This window comes from Camelina sativa, chromosome 14, assembly GCF_030686135.1.
Source record: "Camelina sativa cultivar CO46 ecotype springtype chromosome 14, ASM3068613v1".
In the NCBI taxonomy this organism is placed as follows: Eukaryota; Viridiplantae; Streptophyta; class Magnoliopsida; order Brassicales; family Brassicaceae; genus Camelina; species Camelina sativa.
The window spans coordinates 16319654-16335471 of NC_141893.1; the positions used below are offsets into that span (position 1 = coordinate 16319654).

Sequence of the window (15818 nt, forward strand, 5' to 3'; positions counted from 1 at the left end):
AACTTTAGAGAACTTGGTACAACTTCGTAAAACATGGTACAACTTTGTAAATCTTGGAACAACTTCGTATCTTAGTTGTACGAGTTGTCCTAGTTGTACTAGTTGTACCACCGGTTGTACAAACTCAAACCAAATCTCAAATTCTCATATACTAAATCGAACATATAATTATGGAATATTGGTTTGACAAAAAAAAAATACAATATTGAAACTGAATCCAAAATCGTAGATTTGAAATCGAATATCAAATTATCAAAACCTAATAAGTGGGTAAATAAGGATAAGTTGGAATGAAAACTAAAACTGAAAAAATGATTTTTTTTTATTTTTAGAGAAAATTCGTCAAAATTTGTGGGAAAACGTAGGTCACATGGCGCCGTCATAAACTGCACGTGTACATATGGCGCCGCCAAACATGACATGTGACGCCGTAAAAAAAACACACAGTTGTTCCTAGTTTTAAAGTTGTACCGACATATACATAGTTGTACTTTTTGAGATTTTGTTGTATAATCAGTTATGCTTAGATTTAAACAAAACATTTTTAGTTGGACCCAAGATTTTAATTGTTGTAGGAACATTTCCCATGTTTTTATGCAAAAATATTTGTCGAAAGAGTTTTATTTGTGTTTTACAATGTAATGGGGATAACAATAAGAAAGTCATCTTAAAAATATAAGTTCTTTCTTGTACAAAGGTGTAATTGATGAAGATTATTATATAAATTTTGTTTAACTAATGTAATTTAAGAAGATTTGTTAAATGGTTATATTTAGTAAGTGCATATGAAAATTTATAAATTTCTAACTAATTTCAATTTACAAAACTGCATATGAAGATTTGTTAAATTGGTCGTAGTTGTACCATTACAATTATTAGTTGTACTAAGTTGTACAAAACGAATGGAATCAAAGATTAAATAAAACTTATGTTTTTCCTGAAAAATAAAAATGAAAATTAAACTAGCATATAATGACTTGTAAAAGAAGTACCGGTTGTACAAATTGTCTTTTTCTTAAGAATAATAGTTGTACCAGTTATACGATTATACCACTTGTAATCGTTATACTCAGTTTTTCTAGTTATGCTTAATCTGCAAATTGATTCACGGACCAAAAACACTAGTCTATCTATAACTCACTAGGAATCAACCACTACTGTCCATTAAAGTGTCTTAATCAACCCAGAAAACATGTTACCCACCCAATTTCCATTAATTTCTAATACTAGTAGTAGTATCTAATCTAATTGAAATATGAGAATTTTAAATAAAACATCGAATTTCTTAATGATTTAATGGATTAAGACGTTAGAAATGGATCTAATCTGTAGATTAAAGCATATATTTCAATGGTGGAAAAACGGCTGAATTTGTCATGGACAAGGTGAACATCACGGGAAGAAGAAGAACGTGGGATAGGTGCTTGATTTTTCTTTTTTTTGATGATGATGATGATGATGGGTAACGTGGAATTTCTTGATTGGTTGAATATTTCCCTTCTCATTGGTCGAATTTGTTTTTTTTTTTTTTTAAATTAATCAGTTCCATTAAAATTCGGTTTGGTAAGGGTAAGTTTGAGGATTGAAAATGTCATTAAGAGTAGAGGAGTATAGCAGATCAAAGGAGAGTGTTCAGAATGATTTGTGGAGAGAGTAGAGAGCTCCTGAGAATTTAACTCTTCTAATCTCAGAACGAGGATGGTCACATTTCAGTACTCTCTCTTTTAGGGTTTCGAATTGCTGTCAGTAACAAAGAAGACGTTCATCTTCTCCGGTGAATGTGAAATTCCGGTGGGGTTTCAGCTAATTGCTTTCTTTCTGTGAAATGATTTCTCCTTACATGTTTCAGCGGCTTCCTTTGCTTCTCTTTTCGATTTGTGGGTTTTGTATTTCATCTGGTTTTGCTCTGACCTTGCATCGTTGTTTGTGGGTTATTTGTATACTTCTTCAGAACAATCAACAAATATTTAGAATTTCACACTCATTGCTGTCTTTTTCCTTTTGGCTATTTTCAGGCTTTCCTGTTTTTTTTTTGGTTTTGCGTTCTGTTCTTGGCACCTAAATCTGTAGAAGCTGAAAACTAGAATGGATAGATTAAGTCAGTTGCCTGAAGCGTTACTCTTGAGAATTATGTCTTTACTGCCTGCGAAAGATGTCGTGGCGACAATGGTTTTGTCGAAACAGTGGCAGCTTCTTTGGATGTTGGTGCCAAAGCTTGTGTATGATGATAGCTATCAAGATATTGAGTATGGAAGGTTTTCACGGTTTGTAGACAGGTCATTGACTCTTCACGAGGCACCAGTTCTAGATACTTTGCATTTAAAACTCGGTAAAACCTCATGTGGTAGTGGAGACATTCGAGTGTGGATTAAAGCAGTAGATAAGCGTTGTTTGCGCGAGCTGATTGTTGAGTTTGATAGTAATAATTCTTCAGTGGTACTTCCGGTGAGCTTGTATACCTGTTGTAGAATGCTTGTGACTCTGAAGCTAAATAACGCGGTTCTTGTGGATGTTACATCCTCGTTTTCGTTTCCATCCCTAAAGAATTTGAGTCTAGTATCCATGAAGTATCCAGGTGATGAGCTGATCAAGACGTTTCTATCAAGTTGTCCTGTTCTTGAAGACTTGGTTGTGAAACGATGCCTAGATGACAATGTGACTATTTTCAATGTTAGAGTGTCTTCTTTAAAGTTTTTAGTATTGCACAATAAAGGAGATCCCGATTCCGGGTTTGTGATAGATACTCCTTCTTTGGAGTGCTTGGACATTTTTGATAATAGCGGTGAGTTTTGTGTTATTGAGAATGATATGACTAAGATTGTGAAGGCAGATGTTTGCTTTGATAATGCCAATGCTCAGCAGCTCTTGGGGTCAATTTCTTCAGTCAAGCGTCTCTATTTATGTGTACCATTCTCAAAGGTAATATGATTTTAAACTACAAGTTACGCTGTTTACTTGTTTCTATTCTTGTGTTATCAAATTACGTATTTTCTCTTTGCAGGATGCTTACCCTGTTGGTAGTGTCTTCCACTGTCTTGTAAGTTTAACGCTATGCACATGTGAGACAGAGTGGCTAAATCTACTTATGTGTATGCTCAGAGATTCCCCTAAATTACGAGCTCTCAAACTTATTCAGGTGATCTAAACCTGAATTATTCAGTTTCTTTGATGATCAGCATTTATTATTTCAGTACAATAGCAGTATGGTGACACTTTACTTCTATCTCAGGATCATTCCTTTCGTTCTGAATCACGGCCGTGCTGGAATGAACCGAGTGCAGTTCCTGAATGTCTGTTGACAAGTCTTGAAACTCTCGAATGGGTAAAATATGAAGGAAAAGAAGAAGAGAAAGAACTAGCGGCATTCATCTTGAGAAATGGAAATTGTTTAAAGAGGGTAACTATCTCCTCTAAATCCACTGACCTCAAGGAAAAATATGAGATTCTCAAGGAGTTATCATTGTTGTCTAGGCGTTCACCTACATGTCAGATTGCATTCAACTGAAGTTTAGTCAAGTCCTGTTCATTAGTCAAGTTGGTTTTGTGTTTGATCTGAATCTTGTAGATGTTAGAAGCGCTTAGTACTTGGTGTTTTCTCTTCTTAAAGAAACTCATGTTGCTCAAGTTTTAATCTTCTGACGTTAGATTGTGTTTTCTCATGTTCTTAAAACCCTTTTTGAGTTCTTATCTTTTTAGCTCTGCTTCTCTCTGCATATTTCTTCGACAATGCGAAGAATGACGCTTTTTAATAATTTAATCCTCATTATAATAATGTTACTTAAACTTGTTGTCAAATTCTTCAAAAGGTTCGAATCAGGCAAATATGGTAATCACAATATGTTGGATATGGGCTACGCCCAACATGCCACTCGGCCCAACGAGATTCGTTAGTTGTATTCTCGGCCCGACAAGATTGGAAGCAAGTCACTAATTCCCGCAAAAGGGCAATCTCGGGAATTTACGATGGAAACCCTAGACTCCTTCTAGGTCAACAGTCTCCTATAAAAGGAGAAAGCATTTATTGGGATCATCATCCTGATCCGCGGACAATACCCACAGAGCAATACTTTGCATCGAAAACTGCTATTATCTCTCGTATAATTCGTTCTTGTTTTCAGTTCGTCATTGTAAGCTTACTAGTTCGTCTGTGAACTAACAAGCTCTAATTCGACTTATTTAAGTGATGATCTCACGTTTTCCCCGATTAATAAAGAACTTGCTCACTCTTTCCCACTAAATCTTATTTGTTTAAACTGTGCAATCCCCGGTACAAACACAATAGTTGAAATAGAAAGCTTTCAAACTCAAAAGCAATGAACTATATATAAGTACAGTATCATGCATCCTAAGTACAGTATCGGTTCCCTTGTTATAACTTTGGTATTATACTAAACCTAGTCGTTGAAATTTGTTTTCAAGTTCTTCGAAGGGGTCGAATTAAAGTATGATAATCACACTAGTTAAGAATTTGAGATAGAGCCATATACAGTATCTACTTACCAAAATGAGCTGGAAGTGCTGACGACACTATGCGTCAAGTGGAGGATTTAAGTTAGGAGGTCAATGAACAAACACACGTGCGAAGGACCTTTAGAGTTTTTTTTTTCATAAATAAGGAAGGACTATTAAAAAGTTGTTAATGAATACAGACATTTTTTGGTCTTTCGTTTAGTAAAGTAATCCGTAATGATGAGCTTGATTGCCTCTGGGTCTTTGTTTACCTATTATAGTAGTACACTTACTAATGCTTTACTTTATATTATCTCGAACAAGTGACAAAATTATCATATACTCCCTTTGTTAATAATACAAATAATAATATGCTCAATTTGACGTGTCAAAAACAAGCCTTTCAGCCATCTCTACGATGTTTCGTAGTGTTCTTGAACAAGTCTTTTGTAAGTTGTAACCCTTTTTTTTTTTGTTTAGGAGAAAGAATCACATCTTCACTTTTGATTTTTTTTTGTTGACTTGTCCTTTTAAAAATGTGCACTTTCTCAATTGCTTCAATGGACAATATTAATGATGTGACCCCCATCTACTTGTATAGCCCGCCGAAAAGAACCCAAAATACGAATGGTCTACTTGTTCCTTTCTCTTTTCTTTTTAGTAATTTTGTTACAATTAGTGATGGCTCGTGGAATCCTAAAAGTGGCATGAAAATTTCTAAGAAACACAAGTGGCATTAAGAATCAGAGACGTATGAGATTCTATAGAAATTTGTGTTTGTTTTTTTTCGATAAAAGTTGTTCAATTTTTTTTTTACATTGTATCATTATTTCTATATTCTTCTTTCCTATAAATGGTATTTAAGAAAGAAAGAAAAGTTCAGCATGCAATCTTTAAGAAAATTAAAACAAAATTTAACAAAATTACCATGTTGTGAGATATACAAGAATCTTTTTTTTATCAATATCAAATATGTATGAATATCCCATTAAATTTAAATTCAGTAACACCATTTGTATACAATTTCCAAGTTAAGATTTACTAAAATGTATTTTTACGAATATTTTTTAAAAAATTCCAGAAGAAATAAGAAAGAAAGGGAAAAAAAACCCTAAAAAATAGAAAACAATTTCTCCTTTTTGACTCCTTTAATAATAATATAGTCCCTACCTGACACGTAAGCTGAAAGCTACAAGTAGAGACGATTTAGCCATCAAACAAAAACGACACCGTTATTTAACAATATTTTTATTTATTGAATTTTTGTTTTGTGCAACAAAAAAGAAATTGAAAAATTCCAAAAATCGAGAAAGAGAGAAGACCATCATCGCCGCACCGCTTGAGTCACTCCCCTCCCCGGCCCGGAGAAGAACCAAATTCACCATTAGCTTCATCTCCCTCTTCGGTTCTCTCACTCCAAATTTTGAAACCCTAAAATCCTATTCTCCTTCGATTAGTTCACGTCTCTATCGGAACTTTTAACGGCGAGGAGTCTGACGTATTCAGGTGTTTCCGACGTATTATTTTGTTTACAATATGACGTCGTTGGCTCTGACTACTCCTCCCGCCGTTAAGATTCCGTCGTATATGTCCTCGTCGTCTTCGTCTCTCTTCTCTCGTTCCTCGATTTTATTCAGGAACACTGAGTCTCGCTCCCGAATCTGCGTTTCTTCTGGTTACGCGGTGACTGGTTTTTTATTTTCTCTCCCGTTAATATATGAATTCGATATTCACGTTACGTTTCTTGTATCTGTTTTGAATTATTTTGATATTTTTTTTGAAAATTGAAATAGTGGTTGGTTGAATCTAATATGCTTTTGATCTGTGAGATATTGTGGATTGAGTTGAGTTAGCAGTGAGTTTTATTGGCATAATTACGTGAGAATCTGTGTGTTGAACGCTTCATGAGGAGTTTTTATTTAGCTTTCACTCTGTTCATGTATGTGACTCTGGAATTTTGTAATTAGTGTGTTGAATGCTGCATGAATGTGACTGTGGGGATTGGAAACTGTATATGAATGTTTTGGTTAAGTTTGTGTTTGTAGAGAGAAGAGACTATGAGGTGGTTGAGAATTTGGTTTTCATAATTCCTTTGTTTTTTATTAGAAATGCAATTTGCCCAAGGCGCTGAATGTTGGAAACGGGAATGCTCGTGCTCCGATCATCAATGAGACGACAATTCCAAAGTTCTTTGATTCTTCTCGGTTGGAGAAATCAGTCAGTAGAAACAATACAAAGCTCAAGTTGTTCTCTGGTACTGCTAATCCAGTTCTTTCTCAGGTAGTTTTTTTTTTTTTTGTCAGTCTTTTTAATCAAGTTGTCTTTTGGTGAAGTATTTATTTGCTGAATCTCTGGAAATTTGTGAAGGAAATTGCTTGGTATATGGGTCTGGAACTTGGGAAGGTTAGCATAAAGAGATTTGCTGATGGAGAGATCTACGTTCAGCTGAAAGAGAGTGTTAGAGGTTGTGATGTCTTCTTGGTGCAACCTACTTGTACTCCGACTAATGAGAATCTCATGGAGCTATTGATCATGGTGGATGCTTGCCGAAGAGCATCAGCTAAGAAAGTAACTGCTGTGATTCCGTATTTTGGATACGCAAGAGCTGATAGAAAGGTAGGTTCTTTTTTTGTGATATTCTGTTCAGGTTTTATTCGTCATCATAATTGGTAAATGCAGTAGTATGTCTAGAAATTTCATCTTGTGTATTGTATTGATGCTTCCAGACACAAGGGCGTGAATCTATTGCTGCCAAACTGGTTGCAAACCTTATCACCGAAGCCGGTGCAGATCGGGTTCTTGCATGTGATCTTCATTCAGGACAGTCCATGGGTTATTTTGACATACCTGTGGATCATGTGTATTGCCAGGTACCTCATATTTCACAAGTTTGGTTTTTTGAGAGAGAAGCGTCTTCCTTTTTATGCAACCTTTGAAATCTTACCCAAATTATGTGACTATTTCAGCCTGTGATACTTGATTACCTTGCTAGCAAGTCAATTTCCTCAGAGGATTTGGTAGTGGTATCTCCTGATGTTGGTGGAGTAGCCAGGGCACGTGCATTTGCTAAGAAATTATCTGATGCGCCACTCGCCATTGTCGATAAAAGGCGTCATGGTCACAATGTTGCTGAAGTAATATTTTTAATTTACCTTGTCTTTTTCTTTTCTAAATTACTCCGTTTCTAACCTTCAAGCAAGTTCCTCACATGTGTTAATAATACTCTTCCCCACAGGTCATGAACTTAATCGGTGATGTTAAAGGGAAAGTGGCAGTTATGGTGGATGACATGATTGATACTGCTGGTTAGTTAAAAACTTTGTGAAACTCTCAGTTTCTATATGAATATGTTTGTTACCAACAAAAGAGTCCAACAACAATCTCTAAAAAGTAGTTTTCATATGCAGGCTTAATTCCATAGTCGAGATATTGCAATACAGAGAAGATTTCATTATTTGCAGACCAAAAACATCATAGCTAACAACCATTTTTATTATTTGCAGGAACCATTGTGAAAGGAGCAGCTCTTTTACATGAGGAGGGTGCACGTGAGGTTTATGCTTGCTGCACGCACGCGGTTTTCAGGTTTTGATCCATATTAGCTCGATTTCATCACACTTGTTCTCCTTTTTTTCTAGATAAACATTTGATGAGAGACTATTTGCTTGAATGAATCAAATCTGACAGTCCCCCTGCGATAGAGCGGTTATCAAGCGGTTTGCTGCAAGAAGTGATAGTGACGAACACATTACCGGTAGCGGAGAAGAATTACTTCCCGCAGTTAACGATTTTATCGGTGGCTAATCTTCTGGGTGAGACCATTTGGCGTGTCCATGATGATAGCTCCGTTAGTAGCATTTTCCTTTGATACTAGTTTTTGATGTTCGGTTTAGGATCGGTTTACCCAAACTCTTTTTTTGTTCTACGTCTTCTTCTTCTTCACAGTTTCTAACCATGTTTTGGCAGTTTTGCATCTCTTTCTGACCCAAACATCATCAGTTGTCTGAGTTCTGCCTTTTCTTCTTTTTAGTTTAGAGTTGTGATCAATAATATTTTAAAAAAAAATCATACTTCGAATAATTATTCAAAACAATTACACCTGTGTAAACATAATTATTTCTCATGATGATTTATTGACAAATTTCTATAGTAATTTTCACAATTGATGTATATAATTACAAATTTTATATATAAATAGTCAAAACATTTTTAGTAAAAAATTTAGGTTTGCTTATTCATTTTGTTTTGTGAAGGCTGCAAATAAAATTGTCATATCTGAGACGAGCAAACATTAAAAAGCTGCGTCTATCTTATTTTCATCATCTAGAGATGGGAAGAAAATAAAGTAAAAGGAGATATAGCAAGCGTTGAGCGGTGGAGAGTTCCAAGTCTGGGTCTCACTTCTTCTTTAGATGCTTCACAACCAGAATTGCAAGACAAAGATGGATGAACATTGTCATCTTTTCACCACTTTCAACAGATTCAGCCTTGAATGTATCAATTATATATTTTAGAACCAATCTATATCTGCCCGTACAACAGACTTCAGACACCCTGTCCGTATCTTGAGAGTCCCCAAGCCTACCTTCTCGATCCATTTCTGCAGGAACAAAATCATCAGTAAAGGTCTCTTGGTCTGGTGCAATACTACGTACACAGCAGGAGGCATGACACACAACTGATCACTATATAGTACCACTAACCTTAAAAAGGCCCAAAATTTTGGCCCATCAGATGTTAACTCATTTATTTAGTGGGAAAATTAGAACGGATTATTGGTTAAATAAAACTAGTCAGAAGATTAGGGTTTTCTTTTAAACCCCTTGTCTTTGCATATAAATAGTCTTTACATCGCCGCTTGAAACAGAAAAGTGTTTCTTCTTCTTCTTCTTCTTCTTCTGCTCTCCTCTGGTCCCTCTCTAGATTCATTAGTTTAATGTCTATTCATTCGTTTTCAATTTTCGTCGTAGTATAGCTGTGGTGAATAAAACCGTGTGCCAGAGATGAAGTTAAATTCTTCATCGCTGACGGCAAACACAACCCTCTAAGAAGTTCTGAGCTTTTTTTATAACAATTTTTGATTTTATTGGGGAGGTCGAAGTGATGATAAAGAATTCACAGTCTGTCAATAATGAAACAAATGGGTAATTTGCGACTGATTATTACATTGATGTGAATTTTTCACCTTGGAGAACTGATGTCCCAATCTCTCTCATCTTCTAGATTTTGTTATTTTATGAATTAGGCCATGAATGTTTACAGTTTTTGAATTATAGTTTCTAGTTTTTAGATTTTAGATTTTGGTTTGTGGTTTTTAGATTTTGTGTTAAAAATTTATTAAAAAAATGAAAAATAGAAAAAAGAATTCAATTCACGCTTAAAAATGAAAAACTAGTAAAACATAGATTTTGTTTTTTCTTTAAAAATTACCAAAAACCAACAAAATCTGTATTCTCTAATTTTTAGGAAATACAATTTTTACGGCTTTAAAATAGATAGTTGAAAAATCTAAAACCAAAAATACTTAAAAAATTTAAAGCCTTTCAAGGCCTTAATTAGTTAGGGCGGGTTTGATTAGTTTTTGAAAATTAGAAAAGAAAAGCCAATTAGCAGAGCAAGGGCGTCTAGTTAAAATGGCGTGAATTGCCTTGAAGGTTGGCGATAACAAGTCTAATTGCGATTCTCCGTGCCTATCAAACTTCGTTTTTTGGTATTGATAATGGCGTCGAACAAGTCGCTACACTTCTTTTTTCCTTCTAAGACTTTTTTTTGTTTCACAATCTTTAGATTTTTAAATTGACGATCAAAGAATCCGGTTAGGAGATTCGGTTACGTGAACCATTAATTTCAGATCACAATTTACTTGAATACATACTTAACCCAAAAAGGCTCCTACAAAATGCTATCAGCTGGGATTTTTGGAACGAGAATTGTCGAAGCTGGTTATGTTGGAGCCAAATAAATTGGAATTAATTTATTAGACAAATAGTGTTTTGGTTGAATTAAATTGCAATCAAGATAAAAGCACAATTAAACCAAAATCGACGTATTTGGACCCAAAAACAAAAAAACCAAAATCGACGTATTTGGACCAGTTTAGACCAACGGTTATTTGGTTAAATTGCAACCAAGTTGAGCACATTTTTGTAAACCGTGAATAGCATCAATACTGACCCGGCTCGTCAATGAATTTCAAATGATCACAACATGCCATGTAACTTTTGAAAGTACTCTACCTTTGAAGTGAAGGCTAGCCATTCTTTCATTCCTTCATTCCTTTGCTAATGTGTAATAGAAATATTGTTGTTCATTTAATAAAACTTTCATTCAAATATTATTGAATGGGATCATAATTATGACAATGTAATAATATGTTTGAAATAATATTTCCTACATAAAAATAAATTTCCGGTTTCAATGTTTCTTCTTTAGTCTCTCTCTACTCTAATTGACATATAAATACAATAAAACTAGAATGCGTTTCTCTTTAGGTGATGACATCTCAATATTTGGGAGAAACCTGGAGCTAACAAATCATTTAAAACAGGTGACCAATCAAAATATAAAAATTAATACAATTCAGCATATTTATCTAATAATAAAATTTTCTTTTTTTTCCTCTATTCCACGTGTACATATGTGAAACATAATATAACTTAAAAGCTCTCCAACGATTAAACAGTTTTGTTTTTATATAAAGCTTGAAGAAAATTGTTAATCAAGTTATTTCTCGATTTTATGCAAGAGTTATGTTGGATGATAGCAATTCAAAATTCTCCAAAAAAGATAGAAAAATAAATCTGTGAGTAAATTTCTACAGAATTATCAATTGGATTGTAAATTTGTAATTTTTCTAACTACAAGGTTACGTATCAGATAAAGAAATATTGTTGTGCAAATAATATAAAGAAAAATGGTTCCACCGATGATGCTGCTTTCAAGCAAGACACATATATCCCTTAATTATATTGTTTGTTTTTCTGTGTGAGAAATTGGCTAAAACAAATTTCTAAATTCGTTACGAACTTTTTATTTCATAAATATTATATATAGAATCGGAGGAAAACTCTAATTTTGATTTTGGAAAAAACCTTTGTTGTGTTTTGGTTGATCAACTCCAATAATCTGAAAATTTTCTTAAGTATATTCAGCTCAGCAAATTACGTTTGAGGCTATCACCTTAGAAATACTATGATAGTATGAACTATGTGATTTTTGTTTCCATCTTATGTGTATACATACTTATATGGTTATGTGTATATATACTTATATGGTTTCTTCTACATGTCTTTGATTTGATTTGATGGTTTTAGAACTTTTGATGAGTTAAGGGAAGTTGATATTTTCTTCATTAAAGGACACAAAGTTCTTTAAACATATTGGTTACTTATTATTTGTAATCTAACATCATTTTAGCAGTTTATTTTATTATAAATAACAATCCGCACTATGTGCAAAGTAAAATAATTTTACTGTAATTTATATATACAAAATCTGTAATATTTATATGTAAAATTATTATTTGGGATCTAAATTTTATTTGTGTAGTATATACTTTTCAGTTTTATTTGAATATATAAAAGTTTTGTATAATAATTAAGATTTAATATATGAAAATTATTATAATTTGAATTTTATATTATATCACCATATGAATAAAGAGTTCTTAAAATTTTATGAAAATGTAAATAAGTGATACAATTAAGTTATAAAGAAAATAAAAGAATTAATTTTTAGGTGTAAGTGATACAATTAAGTTATAAAGAAAATTAAAAAAAAAAATAAATTTTGGGTGTCATTTTAAAAAAAAATACGATGGTATGTAAATAGAAATACTAATGAAAAATTGAGGACAAATAAAGAAATCATTTCTCGAGCTTTGTAAGCGCAACACATCAGTATTTTTTTGTTTCTAAAGTAATCTCTCAATCGTGATTGGAGGATAAACTCTCTTTGTGAAGCATACATAAACTAGAGTGAATCAGTTACGTAGTATAAAAAAAAAACATATCCTTTTCACAGTGATGATTGTAGTGTTTGAATTTTGGCGTGTGATAACAAAGGTTCGTTGTCTCTTAAGATTTACATATAAGAACTGAAACGACCGGACTCGTTTTTTTGTAATAATAATAATATAATTAAATATCCCATAATATTTAATTACAACCCAAACAATAAATCAACAACAATTCAACATGCACAGCAGAATACAAACCAAACCAATTCTAAATTAATATAAATATCATATCAATTATAACCAATTAATAATCATCAACCTAGCATACTTCTAACAAGGTTCCAACAACAAAATAACATAAACAATAATACAACCGAGATCCTAGATCATCCTCCTCCTCATCGTCATGATTCCACGCTACACATTACCTGCACCACAAACACAATGAGATGCGTGAGTATTACCAGAAATACCCAGTGAGAAGATCCTCCCATCTACGAGCTATACACACAAGCAAATCAAAAGTACAAACACAAATAAAACATAACAAACCAGCCATTAAACTGAACACTCAATAACACATTCACCACACCTACACATTATCACCCAAAACAAGTTATACAACCCAATCGCTTAGATAAGCTCATGGTCACGCACTCACCTTAACAAGTGATTCACGAAAATAACGACAACCAAAAGAGAGGCTCTCCAATATCCAAGAACTACCAAACTCGCTCCTACAACCAATCACAAAAATAAACAAACATTGAAAAAAAACTGCCAGAAAAATCAGAAAAGAATAACCTCACAAGTGAAACCACGAAATCAAAATGAACCGTTAACTTTCTAATCCCTCCGCTGAAAAGCGAATTATATATGTCCTGAAGCTTCCCAAAAAATTTCAGCAAGATCAGATCTCAAATGAAACCGCAATCGGTCCCCAAAACATCCGCTGGTCTCAATCCGCGACTGAGACAAAACGCCCCACGAAACAGTCTATATATCCTAGAATATTAACTCAAATTCACTTTTGTAAAAAGGAAAATGTACTAAAATCTCTTAGCTACAACCCTACCAAAAATCAATACATTTCGAAACGTTTTGAGTAATCGGATATTCCTTCTTCCAAACCCTGACAGTTCTGTTTCTCTCATTACTCTAAAGAAAAAGCTTCATCTCCTTCTCTTCCTGCTTTACACTAAACAACCAAGAGTTCTCTCTCTCAAAACAATGTCGACAATAGCAAAAACAGGAGAGGAGGCGTCCTCTTATTAACAAAAAGTGTTTTTGGTTTAATTATAAAAAACCATGATTTAATTAGATTAAGCCAAGATTTATTTAAACCAGAATTAATTAAACGATCCTTTGATTTAATTAATAAATCGACCATCTTAGTAAATTAACCGCAAATTAAACCGACTTCACTCCAATTCTCGATATAAACTTCCATATTTCATATTTTTCGGGGCACGGTCGTTACAATTCTCCCCCACCAACAAGGATTTGTCCTGGAATCCCGCAATACTGTCCATCCGCCAAGGACCTCCATGCAACCGTCATCACAGCCCGCACATCCTCCGACAGGACTGAACACTATCAGCCAAAGTTTCCTGTGCAACTGTTGCAACAGCCGGCACATTTCCGTGACCCAACGGTCCACACAACCCTTACTCCACCGGTCAGCAAAGTCCTGACCCCACTGGTCAATCTAAACCATACTCTCCCAATCATCACCACTCTGGCCTCTTACCAGCATACACCTGACCCTCCCTGACAACACACAGAAACCCCGAGATTGAACCCCCATCAACCCCGAGATCCGCATCCGATCCCAACCGGACACCTGAGATTAAACACCCATCAATCTCATAAATCCACATCCGATTACCATGCTTATCCCCACGTCCTTGACACTTTTGCCACCAACTCATCTGCTCTTAGATCGCAACCTTCAAGCCATACCGATCACACTCTCAGACCCCCGTCTTCGAGCCATACCATCTCACCCTCGGTTCGTCACCCTCGAGATCTGGATACCAAGAGAACCCCCATCTCCTCAGGAGAACCTCCATCTCCTCTGCCACTCTCAGGACCGTAGTCCCTCGAGCTATCGGTATCTAGGGAACCCCCGTCCCCTCAGGAGAACCCCCATCACCTCATGAGTTGTTCTGGACCCCTGTCCCTATAGCAAACAGTCATAACGTCTATAAGCATTTCACCAACCGGGACCACCCCCCGTGATTAACGTAGAACATCTCAATGTCCTACCAACACCATACTCTCTCCAAGAATAACACCACCGCCATGGCCACCCCAGGCCTCACTACAAACATCCAAAACATTTTGGTGTTCACACACACCCTTTCCAAAAATAGCTTTTCCGCTTGGGAATTATCCACAACAAATCATCAATACGAGCGTAATAAAACAAACAAGTATTGTGATTCACCGCATCAAATGCTTTGCAAGCCGCACTTTCCATAAATAGGTAAGCTTTAACTATTCATAAAACTTCCTATTTTTAGAACCCTCATATTCTCTTAACACCGTGACACCACCAATCAAAACAAAAATCCTTGAGAACTGATCATATCAACTGTGACCACTCCTCAGGTCAACCACTACACAATTCCGCCACTCCAGGCATTTCACATCCCCTTTCCAAAAATAGACAAGTCCTAACTATCTATAGAACTTTCTATTTATGTAAACTTTCTATTTCTAGAAACTTTCTATTTATGGTAACTTTCCATTTATAGAAAGTTTCTATTTATGGAAACTTTCCATTTATCGAATTCCCGGGCTATTTCCTTTCCACATGACTCACGAGTCAAAAATCCAAACGAACTCCATTTGCAAAACATCTACACCCACAATTCACCGCCCACGGTATTTCCCGATACCGGCGTGATCTACCACTTTCTAACAATTTCTCAATAGCCGACTGCACCTTCCGCACATTAGCTAAAAACACCACACAACAAACCACACATAAAACAACTTACCGTGGAATCTCATTGAAGGCTCGAAGAGGATGATACTGGACTCCATACCACAAACAAATTGACTAACTACTCATAATCAATTCCATCACACAGCATCATAAATCGAGCAACAGGAAAATCATTCACCCAATTAAATTCCTAACCGCTCTAACCATCCACTTAACCATCCTAGAACCGTAAGGGCTCTGATACCAAACTGAAACAATCCAACCCGTTTTTTTGTAATAATAATAATATAATTAAATACACCATAATATTTAATTACAACCCAAACAATAAATCAACAACAATTCAACATGCACAGCGGAATACAAACCAAACCAATTCTAAATTAATATAAATATCATATCAATTATAACCAATTAAAAATCATCAACCTAGCATACTTCTAACAAGGTTCCAACAAC

General features: G+C 34.8%; 2 protein-coding genes and 3 non-coding genes across 7 annotated transcripts; all 5 read left to right on the top strand.

Annotated features, from left to right (window-relative positions):
• The first annotated feature begins 1109 nt into the window (after positions 1 to 1109).
• LOC104741837 (putative FBD-associated F-box protein At1g32375) lies at positions 1110 to 3687 on the top strand. 2 transcript variants are annotated; one of them, XM_087485865.1, is made up of 5 exons: positions 1324 to 1420; positions 1544 to 1802; positions 2016 to 2919; positions 3002 to 3136; positions 3230 to 3687. In XM_087485865.1, the coding sequence occupies exons 3-5, from the start codon at positions 2086 to 2088 to the stop codon at positions 3503 to 3505; spliced, it is 1245 nt and encodes a 414-aa protein (XP_087341991.1). In that variant the 5' UTR covers positions 1324 to 1420; positions 1544 to 1802; positions 2016 to 2085; the 3' UTR covers positions 3506 to 3687. The 2 variants fall into 2 exon arrangements, with proteins under 2 accessions (XP_010461060.1, XP_087341991.1); XM_010462758.3 differs by having other exon boundaries at positions 1110 to 1791.
• A 1987-nt stretch (positions 3688 to 5674) lies between these two features.
• LOC104741838 (ribose-phosphate pyrophosphokinase 2, chloroplastic) lies at positions 5675 to 8542 on the top strand. 2 transcript variants are annotated; one of them, XM_010462761.3, is made up of 8 exons: positions 5675 to 6132; positions 6556 to 6729; positions 6817 to 7065; positions 7176 to 7319; positions 7416 to 7583; positions 7685 to 7754; positions 7953 to 8034; positions 8137 to 8542. In XM_010462761.3, exons 1-8 carry the CDS (start codon positions 5986 to 5988, stop codon positions 8315 to 8317), a joined length of 1215 nt encoding a protein of 404 aa, XP_010461063.1. In that variant the 5' UTR covers positions 5675 to 5985; the 3' UTR covers positions 8318 to 8542. The 2 variants fall into 2 exon arrangements, 1 of the variants encoding a protein (XP_010461063.1); XR_015580413.1 differs by having other exon boundaries at positions 5715 to 6132; positions 7857 to 8034.
• An 879-nt stretch (positions 8543 to 9421) lies between these two features.
• LOC147928298 (small nucleolar RNA U61) lies at positions 9422 to 9511 on the top strand. Its single transcript, XR_015581126.1, has one exon. It is a non-coding gene; the product is annotated as a small nucleolar RNA U61 (small nucleolar RNA).
• A 58-nt stretch (positions 9512 to 9569) lies between these two features.
• LOC147928299 (small nucleolar RNA Z101) lies at positions 9570 to 9655 on the top strand. Its single transcript, XR_015581197.1, has one exon. It is a non-coding gene; the product is annotated as a small nucleolar RNA Z101 (small nucleolar RNA).
• A 406-nt stretch (positions 9656 to 10061) lies between these two features.
• Positions 10062 to 10193, top strand: LOC147928300 (small nucleolar RNA snoR86). Its single transcript, XR_015581013.1, has one exon. It is a non-coding gene; the product is annotated as a small nucleolar RNA snoR86 (small nucleolar RNA).
• Positions 10194 to 15818: the final 5625 nt, after the last annotated feature.